This window comes from Vidua chalybeata, chromosome 4 (genome assembly GCF_026979565.1).
Source record: "Vidua chalybeata isolate OUT-0048 chromosome 4, bVidCha1 merged haplotype, whole genome shotgun sequence".
Taxonomy (NCBI): Eukaryota; Metazoa; Chordata; class Aves; order Passeriformes; family Viduidae; genus Vidua; species Vidua chalybeata.
Genome location: NC_071533.1, coordinates 33984729 through 34009809, shown reverse-complemented (window position 1 = coordinate 34009809; position 25081 = coordinate 33984729). Strand labels below are relative to the sequence as shown.

Sequence of the window (25081 nt, the reverse complement as noted above, 5' to 3'; positions counted from 1 at the left end):
CATCAATGATTTTATAGTCTGTATAGTCTCTACATGAAGTTATTGTCCAGCCCAGATGCCAGAAAATATTCAGATTTTCTTTGAGGTTCATCTGTTCGTGAACCCAACCAAACAACTGTAAGGTAGAAAACATTTTTAATGTATAAGCTGACACTCTTCTGACCTTTAGATCTTGTGAAACCCAATAGATTCAATAACTCCAGCTCATTTCAAACTGCTTCACAACTTTACATTTATAGTTAGTTTTTGTTTAAGCTGTGTTTTGTTACTTAGCATTTTGTGTTCTGAAACTTATTATGTATTTATTTTCTGAAAATCAAGCTGGTGTTTATTCCATTTTTATGCTTAGAACAGTTATTTAGCACTGGATGGGCTTTTCTTCAGGATACACCCATACTGGTGCAGGAGAGAGGTAGTTCAAACTGTGGCCTTAAGTTGCTTCCCTTTCCCCTTAAGTACTTCGCTTACCTCACTTGCCACTATTGCTTATAGGTTTTGCTGACTTTGGGGAAGAGTCAATAGTATCAAGAGAACTATGAGAAGAGACTGTGGGCAAGATGGTTTTCAATCTATGTACAATGGTGTATTTTTGTCTGTTAGTATAATTTAAGAATTACTCTTAATAACAAGTAGTGTTTTCCTGAAATTATTGCTGTTACTGATACAGACCCTGAGAGTATTATGAGGTGCTTGTAATTTGTGGCATGGATTAGGGTTATTTATAATTTTGGTACAATCTAAATTTTGTTTTTGCAGGTTTGGACTAAGCAACAAATTTGAAGCAGAATTTCCTTCATCTTTAACTGGAAAGGTGAGTATCTTTGAATGGAAGTTTGGAATTCGAGTTCAGGTTTTATTACAAAAACAAGTGTTACAAGTATAGAGTACTGTAAAAGTAATAAAGTACACTGCTGTAGTACTAGTTTGTTTCTTTTTTTTCATTTCCCTTGTAGGTTGCACCTGAAGAATTCAAAGCCAGCATCAGTAGAGTTAACAGTTGTCTTAAGAAGAATCTTCCAGTTAATGTGCGATGGCTGCTATGTGGATGCCTTTGCTGCTGCTGCACTTTAGGTTGTAGTATGTGGCCAGTTATCTGCCTCAGTAAAAGAGTAAGTTGAATTATTAATATAGTTTTTGATAGTTGGAATTGTACTGGTTTTGTTCTCATTTTGATTTTTTTTCCTCCTTCACCATTAAAATCTGTTGCTAGATCTTACTTGAATCACTTTTATTTTGCACATTTTGGTATCAGTTGTCCGCTGTACTGGTTAAAGTTACAGGAGACACCAGTCAGGACTTTGAACTTATAACTCAATGAGAGGTAGTATAGCTGAATGCCTCCTAGAGCCATATGTAAAGCTACTATTGTTATTGAACCAACTTTCAATATGCTCTTTAATAGCTGCATCTTCTCTGTGATACCCTGAAATGATCAAAATTTGCCAGTGAATGAATGGCAGTTTGTTTTCGAGGAGCTTCTGATTACACTGTGTCTCCAAAGAACCACATGTTTTTTTGTTAAAAGAGGAGTTTTTAAAAAGAATACTTGATTTTTCTTTTTGAATTTTTCTTCCAAGCTTAGTTGAGTAAGATGCTTTTCTTCCTTTACATGAAGAACTTGAAAATAGCCTTTTGTCTATGTACACTTGGCACTTAGAGCATTGCTCACAACAGAAGCTCATTACACATGCCTGGTTTTCACTTCCTTTTCTCAGTGCAGTTAATTAGACTACCCTCCCACCTCTTCTGTGTGTATAAAAATTGTCTTTGGCTATTTCACTACTTTGCAAGAAGTCTCTATGCCTTCCCATCATCTCCTCACTATTTAGTACTGTTCGTCTTTCCATTTCATGTCATGCCTTGTATATGTTCTCTCTTGTGTTATGCCTCTTAATGCTACAACTTGTGTACAATTCAGTACACAAGAATTCAGAACAATGTCATGATTTTCTTTATCAAAATCATCATTTTTTGAGGTAATAAGTAAAGGCATAAGTAAAGGCAAAAAAACATTTATGGGATAAACATTGATTATAACAAAACTGGTATGCATTTTCATATCATCTGACTATCTGTGTTGAAATCTTAATGCTTAGTCCCTTTAAGAGATTACTTAAGGCTAATTTTAATTATATACAAAATAAAGTAGAAAAGCCTCCTGGTAATGTTGGAGTCTGTGGAGAAACTAACCGAAACAAAAATATTGGTGTCAGTGTGAATTATATCAAACCCTAAGTTTTTTATCCTCAAGCTGTTGCAAACTTGTAAGTATCCTGTAGCATGATTGCATATCCATAGCCCAAAAATCTGCTAGAAGAAATTAGAATCTAGTGATTGCTTCAGCAGATAAGCAGGTGAGTTCACTAGCTTGCAGAGACGACCTTTACAAGTCAAGGCCTAGCTCTGTAGGTAGCAAACACAAGAGAAGCATCCATTACTACTGTCCATGTTTAACTTCTCAATGCAAATGCTTCTGCTGTTATGAAGTTTGACCCAGTTTTCTCACATAATGTGTTGTAGCAGGAAATGATAACAGGATGTAACTTGGGTTGATGTCACAAGCTCTCATCTTCTAGACTGGGTCCTATAATCAACTTTTTTACAGTGTCAAGCAGTGTCAGAAAAAATACAAAGTCTTCTAGCATCTAGAGTCAGAAAACAGTTTGAAGCTGAGGAGAGAGGTTCTGTGTGGGAACCTGGTCAAGCAACAGTTAGGGAAGATACATGGGATAAGGTAAAAAGGGAAGCTCCTTCCAAAACTATAAATCTGAAAAAAAAAAGCCCAACCACATATACTTTGTTCAGAGGAGGCTGGAAAGAGAATAACAGTTTCATTGTTGCTTTAAGATAGAATGCATAAGGAGAGAAGAGTCCTGGAAAGAGTATGAACAGCTGGAGCATGGACACAGATTTGTAACTGAACTTGTCTAAGTCATCCTAGAGTGTGGCCCAGACTATCAGTAAATGTTGCATTTTTCCTGTTCAAGTTGGTACCGGAAGACATTTATGGACCTTTACATCTTTTTCTGCACTTGGATGTCCAGCATTAGTGCAACTTAGGACTCACCTGCCTAAACAAAGTATCTTGTGCCATTGTAGATGCACAATGGCACTAGACACTGATGACAGTTTGATTATTCTTCCAGAGTAAAAGTAATTTAAATCAATGTGGAGATTTCAGATCCGCATCATTTGTCTATGTCAGCAGCTTGCCAAATGAATGTGTGCTTACAGGGTTGTTTCTTAGATAGAAAACTCAGAACTTGGTATCTGTTGGACATATGAAGAATATATAGAGAGAATTAATTAACATGTGTTTTTAAAGACAAAGTGAAAGGGAAGAGTATGCTTTTCCAAGCTCCTAACTCTTAATCCTGAAAATGGCTGGGAAAGAATATTTTTCTTTGGTAGAGGAGTTAAGGGGGAAAGCTATGGAATATTTTTCAAGGACATATTTGGAAATTCTGGTGTAGAAAAGAAGCAGAAGAATTTTTAATTATTCTAGTCAGGGCTACTACTTTTACTTACAGAAAAATGGTGAAAAGTTACTGCCATTTGGGTTGCTTGTATAGATACAGGTGGATTTAACTTTGTCTTGGTAGATATAGAGCAGGAAAATATGAAGTGATACCCTTAAATTCCTCTTACTGGGAACTAGAGGGTTTGAACCCTGTGAGATCTCAGTATTGAATTTTATCCACAAGCTTCTGCATTAAAGAAAAATCTCAGGAATTTAGTTTATGTCAGAGTGCTGTGACAAGTGCAGGAAACTAACAATATGTACTTTCCTAGAGGTGTGGAAAATAAGAGGCAGTGCATTGTGAATTATGTGGAGCTGCTCAGCAAAAACAGCAGTTGTAAAAAATGCCTGGTTCATCTAGGTTCCAGTCTGTTATTTGCTCAGTAGATTCCAGTAGAGCTGTGTTAAGAAGCAACTTCATATTCTCCCACCAAAAAAAAAAAAAAAATTCACTACCTTGGTTTGCTGCTACTGCTGCAGTTTTGCTGATACATAAGACTAATGTATTTGGTGTGAACTACTCACATGTAAATGCTTGAACTACTTGTGTCTAACTTTACCTGTGTCTTGGAAGAGGGTTGTGTTGATCAAATTATCTTCTGTGCTTTGACTTCTTTAGCTATCCTTTCCCTGGCTGGACTCAGCCATAAGTATAGTCACAACAGCCAGGATTCTTCTTGAGGAAACAGGGGTTCATGATGATGTATGCTTATTTCTTCCCTTTAATTTTTAGATACAATTAATTATTTCCCACTTGTACTCATACTGTAAAACAAGTATAACAAATGATCAATAAATAAAAGGTTGCTTCTTTTACATTACTTGCACTTATCTGTGAAGTGTTACCCTGAGAGCTTTGGGAGCTCAGCCTTATTCTAAGTGAATCCCAGTGAAAAGACAGTTCCTTGGAGCTGACTTGTGTTATATCCTTTGCTGCAGTGATCACAAAAGACTCCCAAGACTTTACAGTTTGGGAGTTTGATTTCTGAAAGCATGGTGGGAGTGTTCCCATCCTGAAATTTGTGCCGATCATGTGTTAATTGCATAACAAAAATATACAAGTCTTCATATTTGCTCTTTTCTACTGAAATAGAAGACTAATAAATTTGTTGAATTACAGATATCGTGAGCTAACAAGTGGGAGGGTTTCTCAAGGATTTTATTAAATGAAACAACAGTTTTAATAAAGAAGAGAAATTTTTCTCGGAATGACCAATTAAGAAGTGTCTGTTTTAATGAGACTTAATCAATCTACTCTGGTCTTGAATTACTGGTATAGTTTGCAGCTTTTTGAAAAAAAGATTTTTTTAAATGGTTCATGTAGACTAAATGTCAATTGCAGCTTCAGAGTTAGAATAATTTTCTCAGTGGTTATCTTAATTCTGTATTTTTACTGCCTTTCATTGACTTTTTAAGTTCTAACTTGGGAAAGTTATCACAAATGTAAGTACAAATTGTGAAATTATTGAAAGTTTGTGTATAATAGGAATACATGATTCTTTTTATGCAGTGAAAAATAAGGTATTGGTTTGTCTCCTTAAATCAGCAGGTGCTTCAAATTAGGAATTAATTAAGCCATAAATGCTTGTAAGTTTAATTGTTAATTACATAATTTTAATGTGTTTCCATGCAGTGAAAGCTTTCCTTTCACTGAATTTTTCTTTTCAGTGCTGGTTTTAGAGTCTTTGCATAGTCTTGTTTCCTTTCTTTGTTTGCACTGAGATATTTGGAAAAAGCCTTCTACTCTTCAGCAGCAAAATAAGTGTTTTAATTGATTCAGTATCTTATTGCTTCTCTCCTTTTATGTGGTCTTGATTTGATTTTAATGAATAAAAGCTGCAAGAAAGTCGCAGGAAGTACAGTCCTTCATTTACAGATCTAGATCATAAATGATCTTAAGTTTTACTCATAGAATTTGCCATCTTTTCTGGGACAAATTCCAGGTTGTACAAATGAACAGTAAGTCTTTAAGTTGTTATTCTTTAAATAAAAGGAATGGCATAGTGAATTATAATTCAAAAAGCACTGCAGGCTGAGGTGCCCATTTGAAGCCACTTTTTCAAATGAATTGACACTCATTTTCAGTATTAACTAAATGCTGTAGTTCCTGATGGGTAAATAGGATGTATAATTTCAACAGAAACAGTAACAATGAAAGCTATGATAGCATTGCAGTAGTGCTAGATTTCTTAAAAGCTGGTATTGTACAAGTAAATTGCATGTTTCAAATGCTTCATGGGCAATCTCTTAAAATGAATAGAATTAGATATTTAACAGTGTGATCTATACTAGTACTTTCAAGAGCAATTTGTTTGTTTGTTAATTCACACAAAGCTGATGAATGCTGCTTAAGCCTCATCATTAGTTGTCACTTTCATAGCAGTTCACATCTTCAGAGTGCTGTATAAACATAGCTAATTACAACTTCCAAAGTATAAATTAAATATGTAGTGGAGGAGCTGGAATGAATTTTCTTAAATGTGATAGTCTTGTTTCTCAGTGGATGATACTAATGTTAAAATACATTAGATCAGTTTATTGAATTTATGAATATATTACATTTATTTTCAGAACTGAAGAAAATTTATGTTTTTCTCCTATGCCCATCTGCCAGGGACTTAGCACTGGAGGTACTCTTAATGTCATAATGCTTTTCCTGAGGAATTCCACAAGGCAATTGCTTAAGACAAAAGGTGCCTTGTTTTTGAAGCATCTGTTTAGACAGTTTACATTGTAGTTCAGTTTGGAAGAATCCTTAAAATTGTAATGTATTTATGATTATCCTAACCAGAGCTCATATAATTTCTGTGTTGGTTCTAGTCAACTTAGTATAACTTTTTTTAAAGTGGAACTTGTGTGTATCAAATATGCATTCTTGGCCATTGTTTTGAAATGTATTCAGAGGTCTGTTTTTTTTTTTTTTTTAAGTATTAACTATGGAAGGAAACTTCAACAAATCAGAAGATTCAGGCCTAGAATATTTTGCTTTAGATATTATTCACTGTTATTTTGGTTAGAAGAGTCACTAAGTCATCCATATACTCAAATAGCTCAGCTTGTAGAACAAATAAATGCAAAATCATCATGTGTATACCTATGTGGTTAGTTTTTTTCTCTATCTGAAATCAGATTTCATTTCCTTCACAGCAACCTACAAAAGCTTACCAGGTTTTCATGTGCTTTCCTAAAGGTTATAGTAGAGAGTTGGTGCACAATGGGGTGTGGGAGCAGCTAGTTTTACCATGGCTTTTAATTTGCAGACTTGCTTGGTGGAGGACAGGGCAATAAGATTGGCATGAAGAATACTTACAGATAAAAGGAGTTCACAGAATACTAGTTTGGTTCTTTATAGATCAAATGTAAACCTTTTTGTATTTCAAAAATATGTATTCTGAAGTTAAATTTGTGATTTTGTTTTTTCTTGATTTTATATAAATCCTAAATATAGCGTATCTCTGGGATGTATCATGAATATTCTAAATGCTATTTAAAATTTAATTGCATTTGTGATTAGGATTATGTCTCTGAACATTTTAATATTATTCAAAGCAATCTGGGTAAAATTACCATTTCCATGTTATAGCCTCTTTTATGTTGTGTTGGCTAAGGTATATAAAGGGATCATGCAGTGGTTTGGATTTAGTGTTGCTTTTGATATTGCTCTTCCTGTCCAGACTGATGTGTTCCTGAAACTACAAGCATCAGTTGGGTGAAATTGGTGTAGAGCTATTTTGAAAGAGCATACTAAAAATGATCTAGTTAGTTGTAAGATTTGGAAATCAGTTTAGAAAGGAACATTTTTAGGGTTCTGTCTTTAGCAACTTAGAGATAATCCCAAATAAGGAACATATGCAAACACTGTTGAGGAAAGAATTACCTGAAATTTATATGGTAAAATTAAACTAAGTAGAAAGCACTTGACAGAACAATAGCTTGTTAGACTATTACGGTAAAACAGAAAACCAGAATGAAATTCTGGCAAGTGCGAAGTAGTGACACACTTCTGTGCCTCTTTTGATTTTTCTCCAAGTACCCTAGGTCTGGAAAGTATTCACTTTTCTACTTTATTAAAACAAATCACAGTAAAATGTTATTTTCTGCTGAAGTGTAGCATTCCAGTAACTCAAGCATTCTATATAAAGTAAGTTATTTAATGAAGAAAACAGTAGTTCCAGAACCATTACTGCTGACAAAACAGTTGGGAGGATGAGAGGGACAGTTCTACAAAAGAGAATAGTGAAGGAGTTAATAAGTCTCATACCTTTCCAAACACATGTAAAGTGTGAAATGACCAGATACTTTTACTTTTTTTGCTCATAAAAATATTTTTTGCTGAATTTTGGAATAAATTACTGAATCTAGAACTATAGTAATGATGGGAAATACTAAGTTGCCAGATTTATTTTTTCTGAATTGGTGAAGTGGCTACAGGATCAACCAGTGTTTTTCTGATTCAGCCCTCGGATGTACAAGGGACAATGAAATTAAATTAAAGGCTGTCCCTTTGAGAGGGATCATTCTCTTCAGCATGCAAACTAGTGAAGTGATGGATTTTAAAGTCTTCCACAGAGTTTTGTCAAGTTGTACTGCCTTTCAGTCTTTCTGGCCATGAGGCTTCTCTCCCATTCTTGGCCACTGCCCTTAGACACTCCTAACAGCAGGAGTCAAATTATTCCTATGCACTAATAAACTAAACCTGAGAATGTTCCTAGGAGTTGTTGCTTTATGATTTGTACTTCTAGGAAGGTCCCTGGCAGGCTCTGGGTCTGTTTTGTGTAACAATTCATAGGCATTATCAGAATGCTTCAGGCACTATGAGTGGTTCGGAGGTTATGAAAACTTAGTGATAGAGATGTAAGCTGTTCCCTGCCAGCTGGCTTGAAATGAATGGGAATGTTTCTGGGCACAGTTTCATTTCTTAATAGAGATGTAACCAGAGATCCTTTAGCTTCTCAACCTACACTGGCCTTGAAATATTTTCCATGGCATACTCCTGGATATTTTGGAAATAAATGACAGGGACCAAATTTAACATCTCTAACCTTAAAAGAGGAGATGGAAGTGGAATTTTCATTCATGTTCAGTGTAAAATTTCCCACAGAGAATGACACCTGATGAGTTATTTGGTGGAGATTTGATCCTATTTTCATCCCTGTTACGGTCAATTCTATTTTACATGTTCATTTTCTGTGGCCTTTTCTGTGAGAAGGTCCTTCAGCAGGAGGTGGATGCTTTAGATTGTCATGGCTAGATTTGAGTAATTTCCTTGGAGTGATCAGAGCTTCATGGGTTTTGTTACCATATCAGAGCTAGAATTTAATCCTAGAATGATAGAGTTACAGATCTTTATTTAGAAGTTCAACAACATGAAGTGTAGTCATGATGCTTCATGGATCAGTTCAATACCTGTCTGCCTGTGAAATGTGTTTTTTTCACCACATTTCAAGGCCTTCTTAAGGGAAGAGTGTTATTTTTGCCAAGGTCAAGACTATTTCTGCTACAAGGCTTTTCCATGTTATGAAATTTTCACAAATGGTTGCCTCTAGTCAGTATTACCTCTTTATAGAAAGTAGCTAGCAACACTTAGCTGGTGACTTAGCTCTTGTAGGACAGCTAAAATATCCAGTGGCTAAAATATCAGTTAGCATCTTGAATCCTTTGGATTTTGTGTATTTGAGAGGAAACTTACAGAAGACTTAAATCAACTTCTAGGAACTTTCTTTAGTAGTTTCTCTCTGCTAAGTGTTCTACTGCAGACCGAAATGCCTTTGGAAAATACTCATTCAGTATCTGTCAATTAGTACATTGGTGATAATACAACATCCTCTCCATTTTACTCCTGGATAATATAAATGGGGTGTATGTTTCTGTACACCTTCTCTATTCTGCACAAGTTTCGTGGCTTTACTGCTTTCTTAAACACTCCAGGAATTTGACAGTCAAGGCAACCAGAGTACCTGAGGAATCATCTCGAGTTTAGATATTAAAAAGTGTTACAGGCAATAGTGTCAAATAACGCTGAGTTTCTCTTTATGTCAGCAAATAGTTTGGTGGAAGAGACCTTTCCAGAAAGTAATTGGTATGATTTGGTTCATTAAGCTTTAAATTCATCTCTTTGTGATGTACCAACCCAGGGTTGAGACCTGTAGAAATGAGGTTAGTTTATGGATTGTGTGAGACCATATCCTCAGGGCTATCTTCCAGAATGCGAAGTTTCATGAAGTCAACTCGATGTTGTCAGTTCTCCTGCTCCACAATTCTGTTGATTGTATTTCTCTGTGTGATCTGTAGCTTTGATCTGTGCTTTAGGCTGGACTCGCTTTCTGCACAAAGTAATTGATCTAGTAAGGCAAAATGCAGCAATACCAATCTTGTTGTACAAGCAGTTATTTCAAGATCCTGTAAAAAGCACCAGACTGCTGCATTTGTTTCCAGATATTGTTCATTCTGTTTAGTATAGATTTCACTTGATTTCTTGCATGGATGCTGAAGTGGCTTCTGGGATGAGCACCCTTACAATGGCCTAAAATAAGAAATATCCTAGCTACTAATAGGAGAAATTATGCAAGATCTCCATGTTCACCAATGTAGTAGAACAGACGATTTTTCAAAATACTGTGCACTAAAGCAGATAGTCCAGGATGTCAGGATCTGAAATCAACTCATGTTTCACCTTTGTGATCTTCTCCCTTCACAAATGGAGAATTCCTTAGCAACATGGCAATCTTAGCAATTTGCAGTTTATATTGGTTTACTTGAGGGATAGTGTTCAAGATGAGGACATTCTCAGCACAGATGTACTTCATTCAGTTATGTGTGTTTTGCGTACAGCTTTGGCATATTTGTGGTACTAGTATGGGCCTCAAAATTGGCTTGGGGAAATGTTCTGCCGTATTGAAAGTGAGGATATGAGACTCGGTTATCTTCTAATTTTCTATTTAATCATTTGTGCTGATGGCTAAATTACTTGGGTATAAATTTTGTAGTCAGAATGAATAGAAATTCCTGCTTCTGTCATTTTTCTCTTTGAGTGAGCGGAATATAGTGATACTATAGTTCCAACCTCTGTCAGGATCCTTTGACTTTTTTCTGTGGTGGATAATACAAATTCTGACCATGTGAGAAGCTAACAAAAGTCTGCCTAGTGTTGTCTCTCTGTATTTTGAAATTTAAGCATAAAGTGTATTTGTTCAGGGTGATACTCAAAACCAATAATACTTGATTGTGGTAAAGTTTTGTATGAAGGAATTTGAAAATCCCATGCTATTTATTGGGCTAATAATGCACTACGTATACATATGTATGATTTCAGATGAGAAGTTAAAGATCAAGTGCACATAAGGGAGAGTCTTTGGTTTTTCCCAAGCAACTACAAATACAATTATTAGTGGAGGATCATGTTGTTGCTATCTGGGTTGTTTCCCCATATAATAAAGACAAAGGGATGTACTCAAATTAGCACCATTTTGGGAGTCATGTAAGATCCTTTTGTTTAATATTGTACCAGTCATTCACTGATTTACAGCGGGACTTGAGGGGGCCTTGGCCCATTTGCTAGTGCGGTTTAGTGCAGTGTGCGTGTTCCTGGCCATGCACTGCCAGAAGGGGTCCTGTTGCTGCACAGCCTTCCTGTCCAGATCATCATAATTCCATTTGGAGCTAACTGGATAGACACTGCAAAGGTGTAACAGAAATGTCTTGCAGTTGGTAATGGATTCAGTACTCTCCTTGTTTCTGCATGGAAAGTTCATATTTAGGCTTAGATTTATTTTTTTTTTTTCTTCCATGTTTGAGGGAATAACTTTATTTTACTGAATCAGAAGCAATAAGCATCAGTGAAAGTGTATTCTGCACTGGGGTTTTTTGGGAGTCTGACTTTTCAAAAGACACTGTTAGACATTAATGTCTTTAAAGAATCAGTTATATTACAGAAATATTTCATTAAACATTTCATCTAGAAAATTGAAGAGGTCTATTTTACAAAATTCTGTGGATAGCATTGAAGACTACTTTTTTCGTGAAATATGTTACAAAGCATGTTTTCTTATCATTAGTATGCTGAAAAGTGTACTTGAATTGCAGGTTTTTTTCTTTTCTCAAATATTGGACTGGGTTTAAAAAAAAAATTAAAAGCTGGATAGTATTAAATCTTCCTAATAAGCAAGTCTCTCTTCCACTTAATTTGTGCTTTTGTTGTGGCTAACAAATAATTTGCTCTATGGGTTTTTCTGTACACCATTGATAGAATATACAAGCTTGTCATCCTAGTGTGCTGGAAATGCTACACTCAAATCAAGTGTTCCTTTCTGGTTTTGTATATCCTCACCTGCTCCTCACTGTAAATCATTGAGATGTCAAGAGCAGTGATTAATTAAGCTGCACGTGCAAGTGCTTTTTTTCACCTGTCAAGTAGGAAGAAAACTTACTATAGTGAATTGTGTGATGCTGTTTAATGAATTTCTTTTTTTTTCCAGGCTCTGAGGTTTGCAGAAATATTTTACAGTCTAATTTTCATTAACATTTCTATATTAGTAATATGGTGTGTTTGGGAGCTATGACTATTCCACATTATACTATAGGAAGGGTAGGTATTATTTAAGGCTACAGGAAAATAAAGAATCATGGTCTTGAGTCTGCATGTATTTTTATCTCATGCTAGTCAAATGACTTTAAGCTGTCCTCTTGTTTGAATAAACCAATTAATAGTACCTATCAATTTCTTATTTATATTTATGTATTGTAATATAGATGTAATTTTATTGGAATTTGAAAAGCTTGGATGTTTTTCACAGTCTTTAGGGCAAACAATGAAATTAAATTGTATAGTGATCTTAATCTATTATTAAAAGGTCCTGGAAAGGAAGATTACAAGGTAGATTCAGGTTTTGAATCAGTTTTGCCATTGGTTTAGCAGCGGGTGGGCAGGCAGATGCCTGCTCAGAGTAGAACCTATTGCCATTTTTCACCATTGATAGAGTAGCCTTTCAGAGTCAATGAGCTCTGTCAATGTGAGCTTGTCAAGGCTACAACTTCATAGACCTGAGAGGCGGTTTGAGAGGTCAGCCCTTTTCAGGTTTGCTGTGATGCAAATGAACTTTAATGCTTAAACAACTATTGGAATTTTTATGTCTGCTCCTTGTTCTTTTTTCTTCACAAAGTCATTGACGAGACATTCAGTGCTTTTTAAATTGGAAGTTGCATTGTGCTAAAGACCTAGTACAGATTTACGGAGGGCTGAAAGCAGTTAGATCATGTTCTTTTCATGGTGCGATTAGAATCAAATCGATTTCCCTACAGCCTTCAGCATTCAGATGGCAATTTTAACAAAGCTTGGGGGCTAGACAAGGGACAAAACGACTGAACTGAATGTTAATTACACTCTGCAGCCTTATTTTCTTTTGATTTGGAGCTGACTGGCAACTAAATTAACAAAAGTGTGACCATAACTGCTGCCCTATTTTCATTTAAAAGGAGAGCAGACTCTAAAAGGCTATCTTTACAAAGAAACAAGTGAGGTCTACTGATTATTGTTAAAGGGCACTGTCTTTAAAAACATAATAATAAGAATAACCCCAAAAATACTCAATTTCCAGTTGATGTGATAAATTGGTCACTGGTGTGTCCACCTTTTGATAATTCCTCGGCTTGTGATTTTAAAATAAAACATAATAAAAAACTTTGCTGTAATGAATACTGATAGATAGCAATGATCTAATTTTTAATAATGTGACCACAGTACATGCTTAGCTGTGTTTCCCCACAACTGCTTCAGTATTAAAATAGAGGATGTTTGAAAACCAAGATGTTAATATTTGGGGGGAAATGAACAATTTGTTGTCCAATTTTTATTTTACTTGGACATTTTTGTTTCTCATGACAGCATTTAGTTTGGTTTGTTAAGGTTCATTTACTGTATTAGTATTTTGTAGTAATAACAGCAAGATGCTTTCCCCTGACCCCTCTCTGCCTTGTGAGGAAGCTGCAGCTGCACTAAGTTGTATTTGAGCCTTGTCATTGCTCCGTCCTTTTGCACCTGCAGCTCTGTTGGTCTCATCTTAACACCTGGCACCATGAATTATCCTCTTTTTATTCACTGTCTGTAGCAAATCCCATTTAGAGCTAAGCAATATATATTCTGGCAGTCAAATGACCATAAATGTCAGTATGTATTTCTCAAATGTAAATATAACTGAATAATTATATTCAAAATGCTGTGAAACTTTGCAGCACAGAATGTCCTTTAATTCTAGCATGCATAATCTTAAAAAGCTGGGCAGAACAGCTTTCAGGATTCTCTATCTGAAATGTCAAGTGTGGATGGCACAGGCAGTAAACCTTTCCTTTAGAATCCTAAATATCGGGTTTGCTCTCTATACAGATCACAAACTTAGTAATGCTTTTTTGTGGAATTTACTGTAACTTTCTGCATTTGCTTTTTCACTCTCTAAAATCTGGAGGTAAATTTATTTATTTAGAATGCTGTGTATTTGCACTTGACCTACAGCACTGCAAAATAGTTTGCAACATTTGTGAATTTATATGCTGACCTTAGAAGCAGTACATTTAGATCACTGATCCTGGGGGAGCAGTGTTCCTGCTTTTTATACTTAGATCTTTGAACTAATTAATTTAATTTAATTTATTTAATACTAATTTATACTTTGAAATTTCTATGAGTTTAAAGTTAAAACTGCCATAAGAACCAGAAAGCATACATATCAACAGTTTTTGTTCCAAAGTGATTGAAGGTACTCTACTCGGCTATCATAAAAAGTTGTTTCTGTTCTAGATACTATTTAATACCAGACAAGTTTTGATCATACTACAGACCACCTTGTACTCAGTCACTGTCCTGTACCTCTCTCCTTTTCACACAAAAGCAGCTGCAAAACAAAGTTTTTCTAAAACCAGTCAAGAGTAAAATTCTTTCTCATTTGTCTTCCAGACACGAAGATCGATTGAGAAGTTATTAGAATGGGAAAACAATAGGTTATACCACAAGGTGAGTGCCGCAGGGAGCAGCTTCGTACTGTTGGAGTTTGAATTGCACAGTATGGAAACAGATGCTTTTGTTGAACGAAAAATATGAAAGGTGAACAAATGGGCTAGTCTGTGTGCTGCAATAAAATACAGCTCATTTTTCTTCTTTTTCTTTCCTCCTTGTCTAGCTGTGCTTGCATTGGAGACTAAGCAAAAGGAAATGTGAAACGAATAACATGATGGAATATGTAAGTTAAAGGGCTGTTTTGTGAGTTTCTCTATTAAATGATCATTTATTTTGCTTCTGATCTTATTCTTTTCATGATTATTAATCAGTAAAGGTGTCAGGAGCTTAATCGCCTGAGTGCAAGGATTTTCTACGGTTCACAGATGCATGGTTTCATGTGCAGGACTGATTTATAAAGTTATGAATGACTTGAAAACAACGCTTCACTGTGTTCTGAAAAATAATAAATTAATTGCCAAGATAAAATAGCTTGAACATGTGCTGATGGAGTGTGAAATTTTAGATGCTGTATAAAGAATAACCACAACTTTGGTTACGCAGCAAGTCAGATATGGCTATTTTATATAATGCTAATCAAGTCCAAAAGTATGGAAGAAGACCTTTCAACTAAGCTGTTGGAGCTTAAGAAACATTTAGCCTTTTTAGATTTTAACTGCCCCTTACCTCAACTATCTTGAAAGTATCTTTATCTCCAATTGGTGTGTCACTAAAATATTTCTTTGGCTGAGACTCCATATACCTGTCTTAGAAATATACAGTGAGAAGTTATGTGTGGTTTAAAATTGATGGTGTCCTGTGTAGGATTTAGCTTGCAGCTTGTTCTTTTTGGTGCTGTTCTTATTTCCATTTTCAATATATTTTGAAAGTACAGAGGACAGGGTGAAATTAAGCTGATAAAATGTAAACTATTTTAGAATTTCCATAATTTCTTTTAATGCTTTAGTAACTAGGCTGTAGGAAGGTTAGGTTTTTAAAAATAAAGATTAGCTTTGAAGAAATATCTACTGCATTAGGTCTAACTTATCTGTGATCTTCCATTACACTGCACGTTGTCTGTTCTTTAAAATAACAAAGCTACCATGCCTATAAAAAATTTTAAATGTGATTTAATAGTACAAAATTATATTAAAATTATCTTTATCTTTTAGTCTTCTCCTTTTCCCTGTCCCTCCACTAGATCTTATCTCTTGCCTGAAATACTAGGTCTTCAAAAAGCATTTTTTACAGAATGGTTCTATTTAGTTCACTGAATAAGTACTTTTTGTAAAATTTATTTGACTGGAATATTTAGGTTAGATATTTGGGTGTGACTGAAAATGGAAGAAATGAAATTTCAAAAAATAGACTTAAGGTTTGCCTAAATGAAGCATTTGTATTTTGCTGAAAACTTAATTTTTCTACAGGAAAGATTATCAAACCCAATGTTCAGCAGATTCAATTGAAAAAAACATAATGTGAGTTTGTCAATACTATGGCCCAGCAATATTTACAGATGAATATTCATTCTGTCAACTATAATTTCAAGTCATTTGACCTGCTTACTACAAATATATGCATGGGCAAATAGTTTTACAGGATAAAGACCAAAGATTATATTTTCAGTTTGTGAAACTTCGGGTATTCTCTTTGGGTATACTTAATGAGAAAATTTTTACAAAACCTCACTGTGACATTTTCTCACTTTCAGTGAACTGATCTGCTCGTGTCTCTAAAAACTGCCCCTAATATGATTGTAATTTAATTTTAAATAATAGATGTATAATAGATGCCTATCCTCAACTTTTCATGAAATAGATTATTTAAATTAGACTCTTGTACACAAAACTTAGTGCTTCACCAAACTGAGCTTTGAAATCCACTGTAGTAGATGTTAAAATAAATAAATAATTAAATTAAGAAAGACAAGATGATCTTATACCTTTGGCATAAACACAGTGCTCCAGCTTTACTTCTTGCTCCCTCTTTGAAAACTTGCCTTAAAATCCAAAGCCCTGGTATCTCTACAGAATCCAGTGGTTGACTCAGGTCAGTGATCAGTGGATTTTGAGCAGTTTGCATTACTTATGTGTAAAATAAGTCACCCCTGAATATCTCAAAAAATAAACTCGTATACCTAATTTCAGTATTTGTTATTCCAAAAGTACTTCCCTTAGAAATAAGATTGGAGACTTACTTTTATTTTCTGAAGCTTCGTATGCTTGCAGATGGTCTTTATTCTCTAAGCAGCTAAGTTGTGTTCTCCTTTACAATCACAAACATTGAGAAATAATTTTTAACTTCTTAAAAAGGTGATTTTCCCTTACAAGTAAATAAAATCCTTATTTATGTTACCAGATGCATTTTTTTGTTTATAAATCAGATCATGCTGCTGTGTTATGACTGTCTCAAAAGAAGCAATGTGCAAAAGTCAACATTTTCTTCAACCTTTCTATTTAAAGAGGTTAAATACTGGAATTGTGTTCTGGAGTGGACCCTATAGTGTACTTTGCTGAGAAAAATGTAGTTTAAATTTGAATTGAGACCATAAGAATAATCACACAAAACCATTAGTCAAGTTCTTGTTAACTATTTGAACATTTGTAGAATATAGGAGCTTTGCAAAAGTTGATACACTTTTTTATACAGGTATTGAACTATAAACATAATTTAGAATCCTTTATTAAGTGGCAACAATTCTGAAGTGAAATTGCAATTGAAAATTGACTTTTCATGCATTGTACATTCAGGAGGTTTATTTATTTATTTTTTTAATTAATGCATTTACATATATTTAGTAATTTTTTCCCAATAAATAAATTACTGCATAATAATTCTTTAACATAATTAGCTTACTTCAGTTTGTGTTTCATATCAGTAGGCAAACTTTTCTAGTTGAATTTTATTCTTTGAGTATTGGTTTTCAACCCCAAACCAATTATCATACATGACTTCTCTAATGGTCTTCTACCTGAGACAAATGCCTTGATTTTTTGTTTTTCATCACAACTTGATATATTAAAAAAAATCCAAACCCAGAACCATGTGAATTATAATTGTGATAGATAATAGGATTGCTGCCATCTTTAATACATATTTGTTTTCTTTTTATGCAGGTCATCCTTATAGAATTTTTACCAAAGACACCGATTTTTCGACCGGATTAGCATTTGATTTATTTATAGAGACTTATTCAAGTATGTTGTCTTTCCAATGGTGCCTTGCTTGGTGCTCTCCTGGTAGTGACATAACTTTGGTTCTACAGAATCTTGTGGTGGTTTCATTTGGGTTTTGTTTGTTTTGTTTTTTTTTGTTTGTTTGTTTTGATTTATTTTTGGTTGGTTAGTTGTTTTTTGTGTTTTTTTTTTTAATAAGAGTATGTTCTAAGTGTATTTGGTCAAACTCTACAAAGTAATTTCTTACAAATGTTAATTACTACTTAAGTTATTTTTACTTTTGCTACTTCTGTTTATTAATGTATCTTGATTTTCAAAGGAGTCTTTTATATGTGTGCGCGCGCGTGTGTACATATATATATTACTATAAATACACAGCTGAAAATGATATACAAGTGACCAGGTATTTTTTTATCCCAATATGATACAACTGGTTGACTGTACATTGTGTAAATTCCTTTAGTCATTCTGAAGTTGCTGAAGTTCCTTCTAAGATATTTGGAGGCTTCTGTCAGTGACTAGTCAATTGTAAATACTTTTATTTCTTTTTGGGATATTGACTAGTCCCTTCCAGCAAAAGAAGGAGACAAAGGTCTTTTTGAAACTGTGATTTTTGGAACCCAGATATAGTTAGTAGAAATCTCTATGCTTTTCATGAAGAAGTCCTGTAAACTGGTTCTGAAAAAGTTTGGCTTGAAAAAATTAAAAAATGCAGCCAAGTGGAATTATTTTACTCAGACTAGAAGAATCACTGAGAACATTGCATGCATCTGGTTAGTAGAACTCAAGATCACAGAAGTATATTATTATTGCATTTTATAATGTAGCTGTTTTAATTCAGTCAATTGCCATGTGCTAGCTTTATTCATACTGTTTACCAGAGCTTATACACAGGGGTGCAGAAGGACTTGTTTTACTAAAACTTAATTGCCCAAGAAAACCTTTCTTTTTTTTTTTTTAATGTTAAAGCTACTTACGCAGAAAAAAAGTTATTGAATTCTTGAATAGTGCAGTTCCAGATGCAAATGCCATGTATTAAAATAATCAAACAGGGTGCACTGGGCAACAGTGTATGTTTAAATGTGTTAGACAGTTATTTATTGCACCCTTTCTTTTGCTCATTTTGGTTTACAAAGCTTATTTTCTGCACAAGTATAAGACTTTTTTGAACTGGATATATGATGTATGCTTGGGTCAGGCCAGTTGTATTTCATTTCTTCTGGTTATACTTTAGTTTTACATATCTTCACACATAGCTTTTGGGTTTTTTTTAATTGCAACTCTCATACTGTAGAATTTACTTAGGTGTCTAAAATTACTGTACACAAAATTGATGTAAGTTAAGAACATGTTCCTTGTACAGATGTGTTAGCAAGCAATAATGTGAATATATTAAAAAAGATATACTCTGCTTAATATTTGTATGAATGAAAAGTTGATACCACTACAAGAATAGTCCTCTCTTTTTAATCTTTTAAATACAAGTTTTATTTCAAGGTAATGTATTACAGGTACCTTGATGCTGTGAGCTATTTTTCTATGTCTTCAATATATTTATTCTCTGTAAAATATTCCCTAGTGAGTATTCTATTGCTAAATTGTTCATAGTGGGAGTGGTCTAGAAAGTTTTAAGTTTTCTTAAATCTAAGCCTTCTGTATCTGTTCCCAAAATTCATCCTTTGTTCAGCTTTCATCTGTGGATTCCTACTGTTCACTTTGAGAATAGCTCCGCTATGCTTTTCATACAGGCCTACAAGGCTGTATCTTTGACTTGACAGAATATGATTTTTAATTAACAAATCCCAGTTTTGTGCTGGCCTCAGTCTTCTGAGTGTCACCCATGGTTTCTCTACAAAGTAACTGTTTATAATGTTCTTAAAATCAATTTCAACCGCTTCTTCAGTACAAATCTGGGCCTGCTGCATTCCTCTCACCCAGAAGTATTAATTATAACCTCGGACTAGTTTCAGCCTGCAGGAGGGCAGAAACCTAACGTGGATGGCAGCAGAAACAGGGGAGGTTGGAGGTGCAGAGGAGAGGTTGGAATTGAACAGAAGTGATAACTGGTGATAAATACTTATGACCAGAAATATAATATATTTCTTTTGTGTCAGTTTTCAATAAAATGAATATTGGATCATATGAGGCTTAGAGTTTATAAAAAATTTCATTTTACTGTAGAGATAATTTGTGTCATGGATGCAGTTTTCCACTGATGTGGAAACCTATCCCTCCACTCTAGTGGAGGGTATGGGTTGTGGTATGTTCATAGCAGCTATTTGCCTTAGTTTACTACTCAAACTTCCCATAGCATGTTCTGTCCATGTCCACAGCTACCTTGCCAGCAGCACCCAAACACAGCGAGGGTAAAGCTGCTTCGGGTATGATGTGTGCTGAGACCAGACCAGTGCACAGAGCATGGCTCACAGGTTTGCAGAGTATCCCATTTGTAAAGCTTCCGTGTCAACAGTACTGATGCTTAAGTTCTTGTCTACTTCCAGGTGCATCAGCAGTCATAGTCTTGGTTAGCAGGCATTTCTATATTATAGCTGCGACTTCCTCTTTAAGAAATAATATAGAGATCCAAAGTAGAGCTCTGAGCAACTAAAAAGTTAAATCCCTTTGTAAGGAGACCAGACTGACTCCCTCAAAAAGTATTTTGGATATTTTATTAATGCAATGTCTCTGACTTAAAATATAATCAGGAAACCTGAGAAAATGCCTATAATGAGAGATTAATTTTATCTCAGAAGTGGTACTCTCCTCAAGAAGTAGTACGCTCACCTAGTAAGAATGTTACAAAACATTTTCATACAGTCCCTTTCAATTCATTAATTACAGTGATGGAAATTGAAGATGGCAGGAGCTTTAATCAGTTTTTTAATGCCTGCGACAGTTGTCAGGATTTTCTTTTGACATTGCTTCGGAAATAATAAATCTGTTTATTTTGATTGCTAGTAAGAAGACATATATTACCTTTTTTGTCACTTGGCAAAGAACGAAATTGCACAGTTTGAGCATACTAGAAGCTATAGTCGGACTTCCAGGACACAGCCTACTCTTTACTAAAATAGCTATTACATTATACTAACTTGTTTAGCTTATTGCAGCTCAGCGGTTCCTACAAATAATCTTATCTATTTCAAATTTCCTTGAACAGTTAAGTTAGGTATCAAGTTGATAATAATCCTTTAGCAAATTACGCTAATTATGCCTGTTTCATCTTTAGCCTGCTGAACTAATGGTGAAGGCATCAATGAATCCCTGTGAGAGCTAATTATTAGTTTTAGATATAGTTGCCTTTAACTGGTGAATAAAGATTTCTTACTTACTGTAATATAATAGAAACAAATTCTTTTAAATTTTTTAGTCATAGGTGGAAATAAGTTCTGAGAGAGAAGGACTGAGGAGCTCATCTGTTGTCAAGTAGTTGTGACTCCAAGTTTATATTGGGATTGACAAACTTCACCAGAAATGAAAATGTTTATGGAGATACAGGAAGTCAGTAAATTTTTTGTAATAGGTCAGTAAGAGTAATTTTAATAAACTATTTGTGCAAATCCAGAATTTCCCATGATATTTAAACCCAAGAAAAATAGTTTATAAAAACTTTTTACAGTACTTAGATGCAAATTATAATCTCTAAATCAATTTGTTAAATGATAAGTTTTTGTAATTTTCAACACCATTATGTTTAAATGTAATACATTGTCTCTCAGATACAGGCTTACTTAAAAGTCAGTTTTAATTTTTTTTTATTTCTAAAAGTCATTATTTAGCCCCAAAGATTATAGGAAGAGCTTTAAAATGCAGTCTGTAACTGCTTAGAAGCCACAGGAGCCAAGGAAAAAGAACGTGTCTTTATTCCCTTCCCTCCCCCCCACCCCAAAGTCTTAATTTTAAATTGGTCCCCTTGTTTTGGAGCCCTAGTTTATGGGTTTTGAGCAGCTGGCAATAATGCAAATTGTCCACCAAAAACCCCATTTGAATTCTGAACAGTTTAAAGAGATCACTTTAATTGAAGAGGTGAAAGACTTGTTAAGCAAAGAAAATCCGTGGTTCTTTTAAGTTCTCCCAGCACTGCTGTTGAGTAATTAAAATAAGGATCATGATGATCCTACATTAGGTCAAAATCCAGATGATTTTGTGTAAAGGAAACACTCAATTAGAGAGGTCTCAGAGCCTCAAATGTCTTGGATTCATAGTAGTGACTTATTAAGGATAAGTGGCGCTGGCTAGTTTTGTACCTGTGACTAAAATCATTTGTGTTGCTCTTCAGCAACCTTGCTTATGAAAAGAAAGCATTTCAGAAATCTGTATTCATCACTGCTAATTTGCTGTAATTTCTGTGCTTCTCCCTATAGCCATGTTGCATTTCCATGACAAACAGCTAAGTGTATGATCATTATAATGCCTTTAATAGCCATATTGTAGGTAGAAATATTAACTTCTCAGGGACTAATAGGAAATATGAACATGGAATTAATGAGCTGAATACCTATCTGCATGAAGGCTTACTTTGCAAATGTCACCCTAGAAAATTGATTGTAATATGCATGACCATTATGAATGTTATTCAATATAAAGTTATGAGAGCTTCTTTTACCCTGTATTACTAGGCTGCTGAATGGCAAAGTATGTTGGATAAGGATAAATGAAGGGGTTTTTTTCTGATTTGGATGGATTGGTTATTTCTAATGGTGCTACCTTCTTAATTCCCGTGTTTATTCTTTGTAAAGTTTTCTCTGTAGGCTGGGTGAATCAAGGGATACTGGTGTACTAAGAAAACAGTATCATTCTTCTTAAGAAAGTAGAATAATTTCAAGGGGCAAAGTACTCAAGAAGTAAAAAAAGTCACTGCTAAAAACATGCATTTATTCTTCATTAGATATCCATTTCTGCTGTTTTGTTGGTAACAGTACTTTGCAGTTCATTATTTTTTGAATTTTCATCTTTCAGTGATGTCAGTGTATATATCAGTCAGTGTAGGCTGAATTAGAAACCATGTTTGAAAAATTAAAACCCCCTGTTTCCTTGCTTGAAAAGTCATATGTTGACACTTGTGCTGATGTATGTATGTATTCCTGCCATATAACACCTGTGTAATATGCATCTTTTATAAAACTACATTTTATTGGTTTCATGGAAGTTGTCCTTTAAAAAAAGTCTTCTGGTTTGTTTAGTTCATTAATATTTCATTATGAGTTATTTTCTTGAAGAAGGATTCATAAATGTTTGGCTCTTCAAAATACAACAGATCGGTAGGAACAATTTAGTGAGGCAAAAAATGAAATATAGGAATTAGGAGAAGCAACACTCAAAAGATTGGATTGGGGGATTAGGTTTAGAGTTCTGTGGGTATGGCAGAAAATAGTTTTGAACTGAATGAAATGATATTGAATGATGCACATTAAGCAAAAGCTAGCAGTTCATTTCAGTAACTATGTAGACTGTGTATTAACTTCTGTTCACTTTTTTATTTTGGTGTGTTATTGACTTATTTTGGTTATGCTCTAGTTGATAGACAATTCTGCTGTCATGCAGAATAATAATGCAGAAGGTAAGCTTTCTTCTAAACTCAGCATCTCTTAATTTAAAATAGACCAAAATGGAATTGCTGATGAGAGCTGCGCTGAGTGCAGAGCAGTCTTTTCCTAAGCTGGAGCCTGTAATGCATGACTAATTGATTCCAAAGAAAATTCTTGACCTGTCCAGACAGCTCCTGTCATGTGACAGTATATCTAAGGCCCACAAGTAGGATCCAGTTAGTACAATTTATGTTCAGGTAAGTAAGACTTTTGTAGTTAATTGTAGTTTTTTTGGAGAAGGGAACCATTGACAAATGCTTGTTTTGAGAGAAAAAATAGAGTTTTATAATGTTTATTGAAACATGCTTTTTTCTTATTTGCTCCTCATTTATAGCTTAATAAATGAAAGTTACTTTGCCTCGTGTTGAAAGTAGTAGTCAGCTGAAGACTTTTTTTTGTTACAGTGTTTTAAGTTTATGAATACATTTTTAAGTCATGTTTAGAAATGTTTCAAAGTCATATCCTGATGCAGTGTAACTGATATTTTTAGTGGCTGTATGTTTAAACTGGTTTCATTGTACTGATATTAATATCTAACTCATCCACTCCAAGTATGTATCTCTGATCCTTTTATGCTAGCAATAGGCTTTCTAGCTTGTTAGGATATGCAGTGTACCTACTGGCTAATATTGTCAATGAACAGTTTGGTTCAGTGGGATAACAGGGAATGTGAAGTAGTTCCTGATTTAACAAGTGTAACCCAGATTCTTGTTTTCATAGAGTCTGGGAATCAGAATATGAACTCATTCCAAACATGAATTTGAAAGAGAGTAGTAAACTACAAAACAGTGCCTAAATGTTGTGTGCTAAATTAGACCTGTGTAACTCATGTTGCATTAAAAGAATTTGCAGAGAATTGCATTGGGCTGCGTGTGCTTAGCAAAGACCTTTTAAATGTATGAAGCAGTAATGGTAAATAAGTCACTGAAAAGATGTTGCCATCAAGAGGGAAAACAAACCCCGGTATTTTGGAGTATGTTAAAAATCCATTTCAAGCAGAAAACGTGTCAGCAATAATTTAACCTAAAACTGGAAATTAAAGAAGCTGCTACTTATAGAGAGACTTGATGTTAATTTTGCCTGTCGGGCATCTCTCCTCTCACAAAGAGTTTAGAAAGATAGGTTTGCTGTGATTTCCACTATTGTAACATTCCTCTTCAAGTATCCTAAGTCCAGGTGAGAGACTCAAAGCTTAGTAACCAGCACTGTGTTTACAGGGTGCACAGCTTTGGGAGGAAAAGATAGGAATAAAAAGACTTTTTTAAGGCTGCACAATTGTATATATGCATATTTAAGAGTATTTAACCATGTCTGCTAAATTACTGAGGCTAATCTATTGTTGAATTCCAGAATATTATTTAATACATTGACATTGGTTTTTCCTGACCTGACCAAGAATTGGAAAGGACTCCAATATTACTTTTTTTTTAAAGCATTTCTTAAGTTGTATGTATTATAAACTAATAAAATAATTGTTTAACCTATCTTCTAAGCCTTACAGTTTTTCATCTGTGTTGCGTTGGGTGTGGTAGGGAGAGGAAGAAAAGGAAAAACTTAAGAAACTGCTGTATTGTGCAATGGTCTCATCTTACTTCCAGTTTATACTTTTAGTCTAAATGGGGAGGAGGGTGAGAGGGGAGAGAAAATGATTTTGGGTAATTTAGGTGACTCCAGGACTGGAGTTACCAAATTACAGGCATTGCCTGCGTAAGTGTTTCAAACTGGTTTTTCATTAAGTCCACATTTGGAGTTCTTTAAGCTTTTCAAGCGCTAATGATAGTAGGATTTATTAAATGTACTGTCATTATGGTTG

At 34.5% G+C, this 25081-nt stretch overlaps 1 protein-coding gene across 3 annotated transcripts in view; it reads left to right on the top strand.

The window, feature by feature from the left end:
• Nucleotides 1-24752, top strand: part of CHIC2 (cysteine rich hydrophobic domain 2) — a 30939-nt gene extending 6187 nt beyond the window's left edge. The window contains exons 2-8 of one of the 3 annotated variants that reach the window (XR_008430459.1): nt 757-811; nt 954-1109; nt 14466-14522; nt 14689-14748; nt 17621-17701; nt 21051-21203; nt 23283-24752. Coding sequence is in view for 2 of the 3 variants with exons in the window: in XM_053940291.1 (XP_053796266.1) it covers nt 757-811; nt 954-1109; nt 14466-14522; nt 14689-14748; nt 17621-17671 (379 nt within the window). In the remaining variant the exon portion in view is untranslated. Of the gene's footprint in view, nt 1-756; nt 812-953; nt 1110-14465; nt 14523-14688; nt 14749-17620; nt 19097-21050 lie in introns of those variants that run through there. The other 2 variants (XM_053940291.1, XM_053940290.1) reach the window with 2 other exon arrangements.
• The last annotated feature ends 329 nt before the right edge of the window (nt 24753-25081 follow it).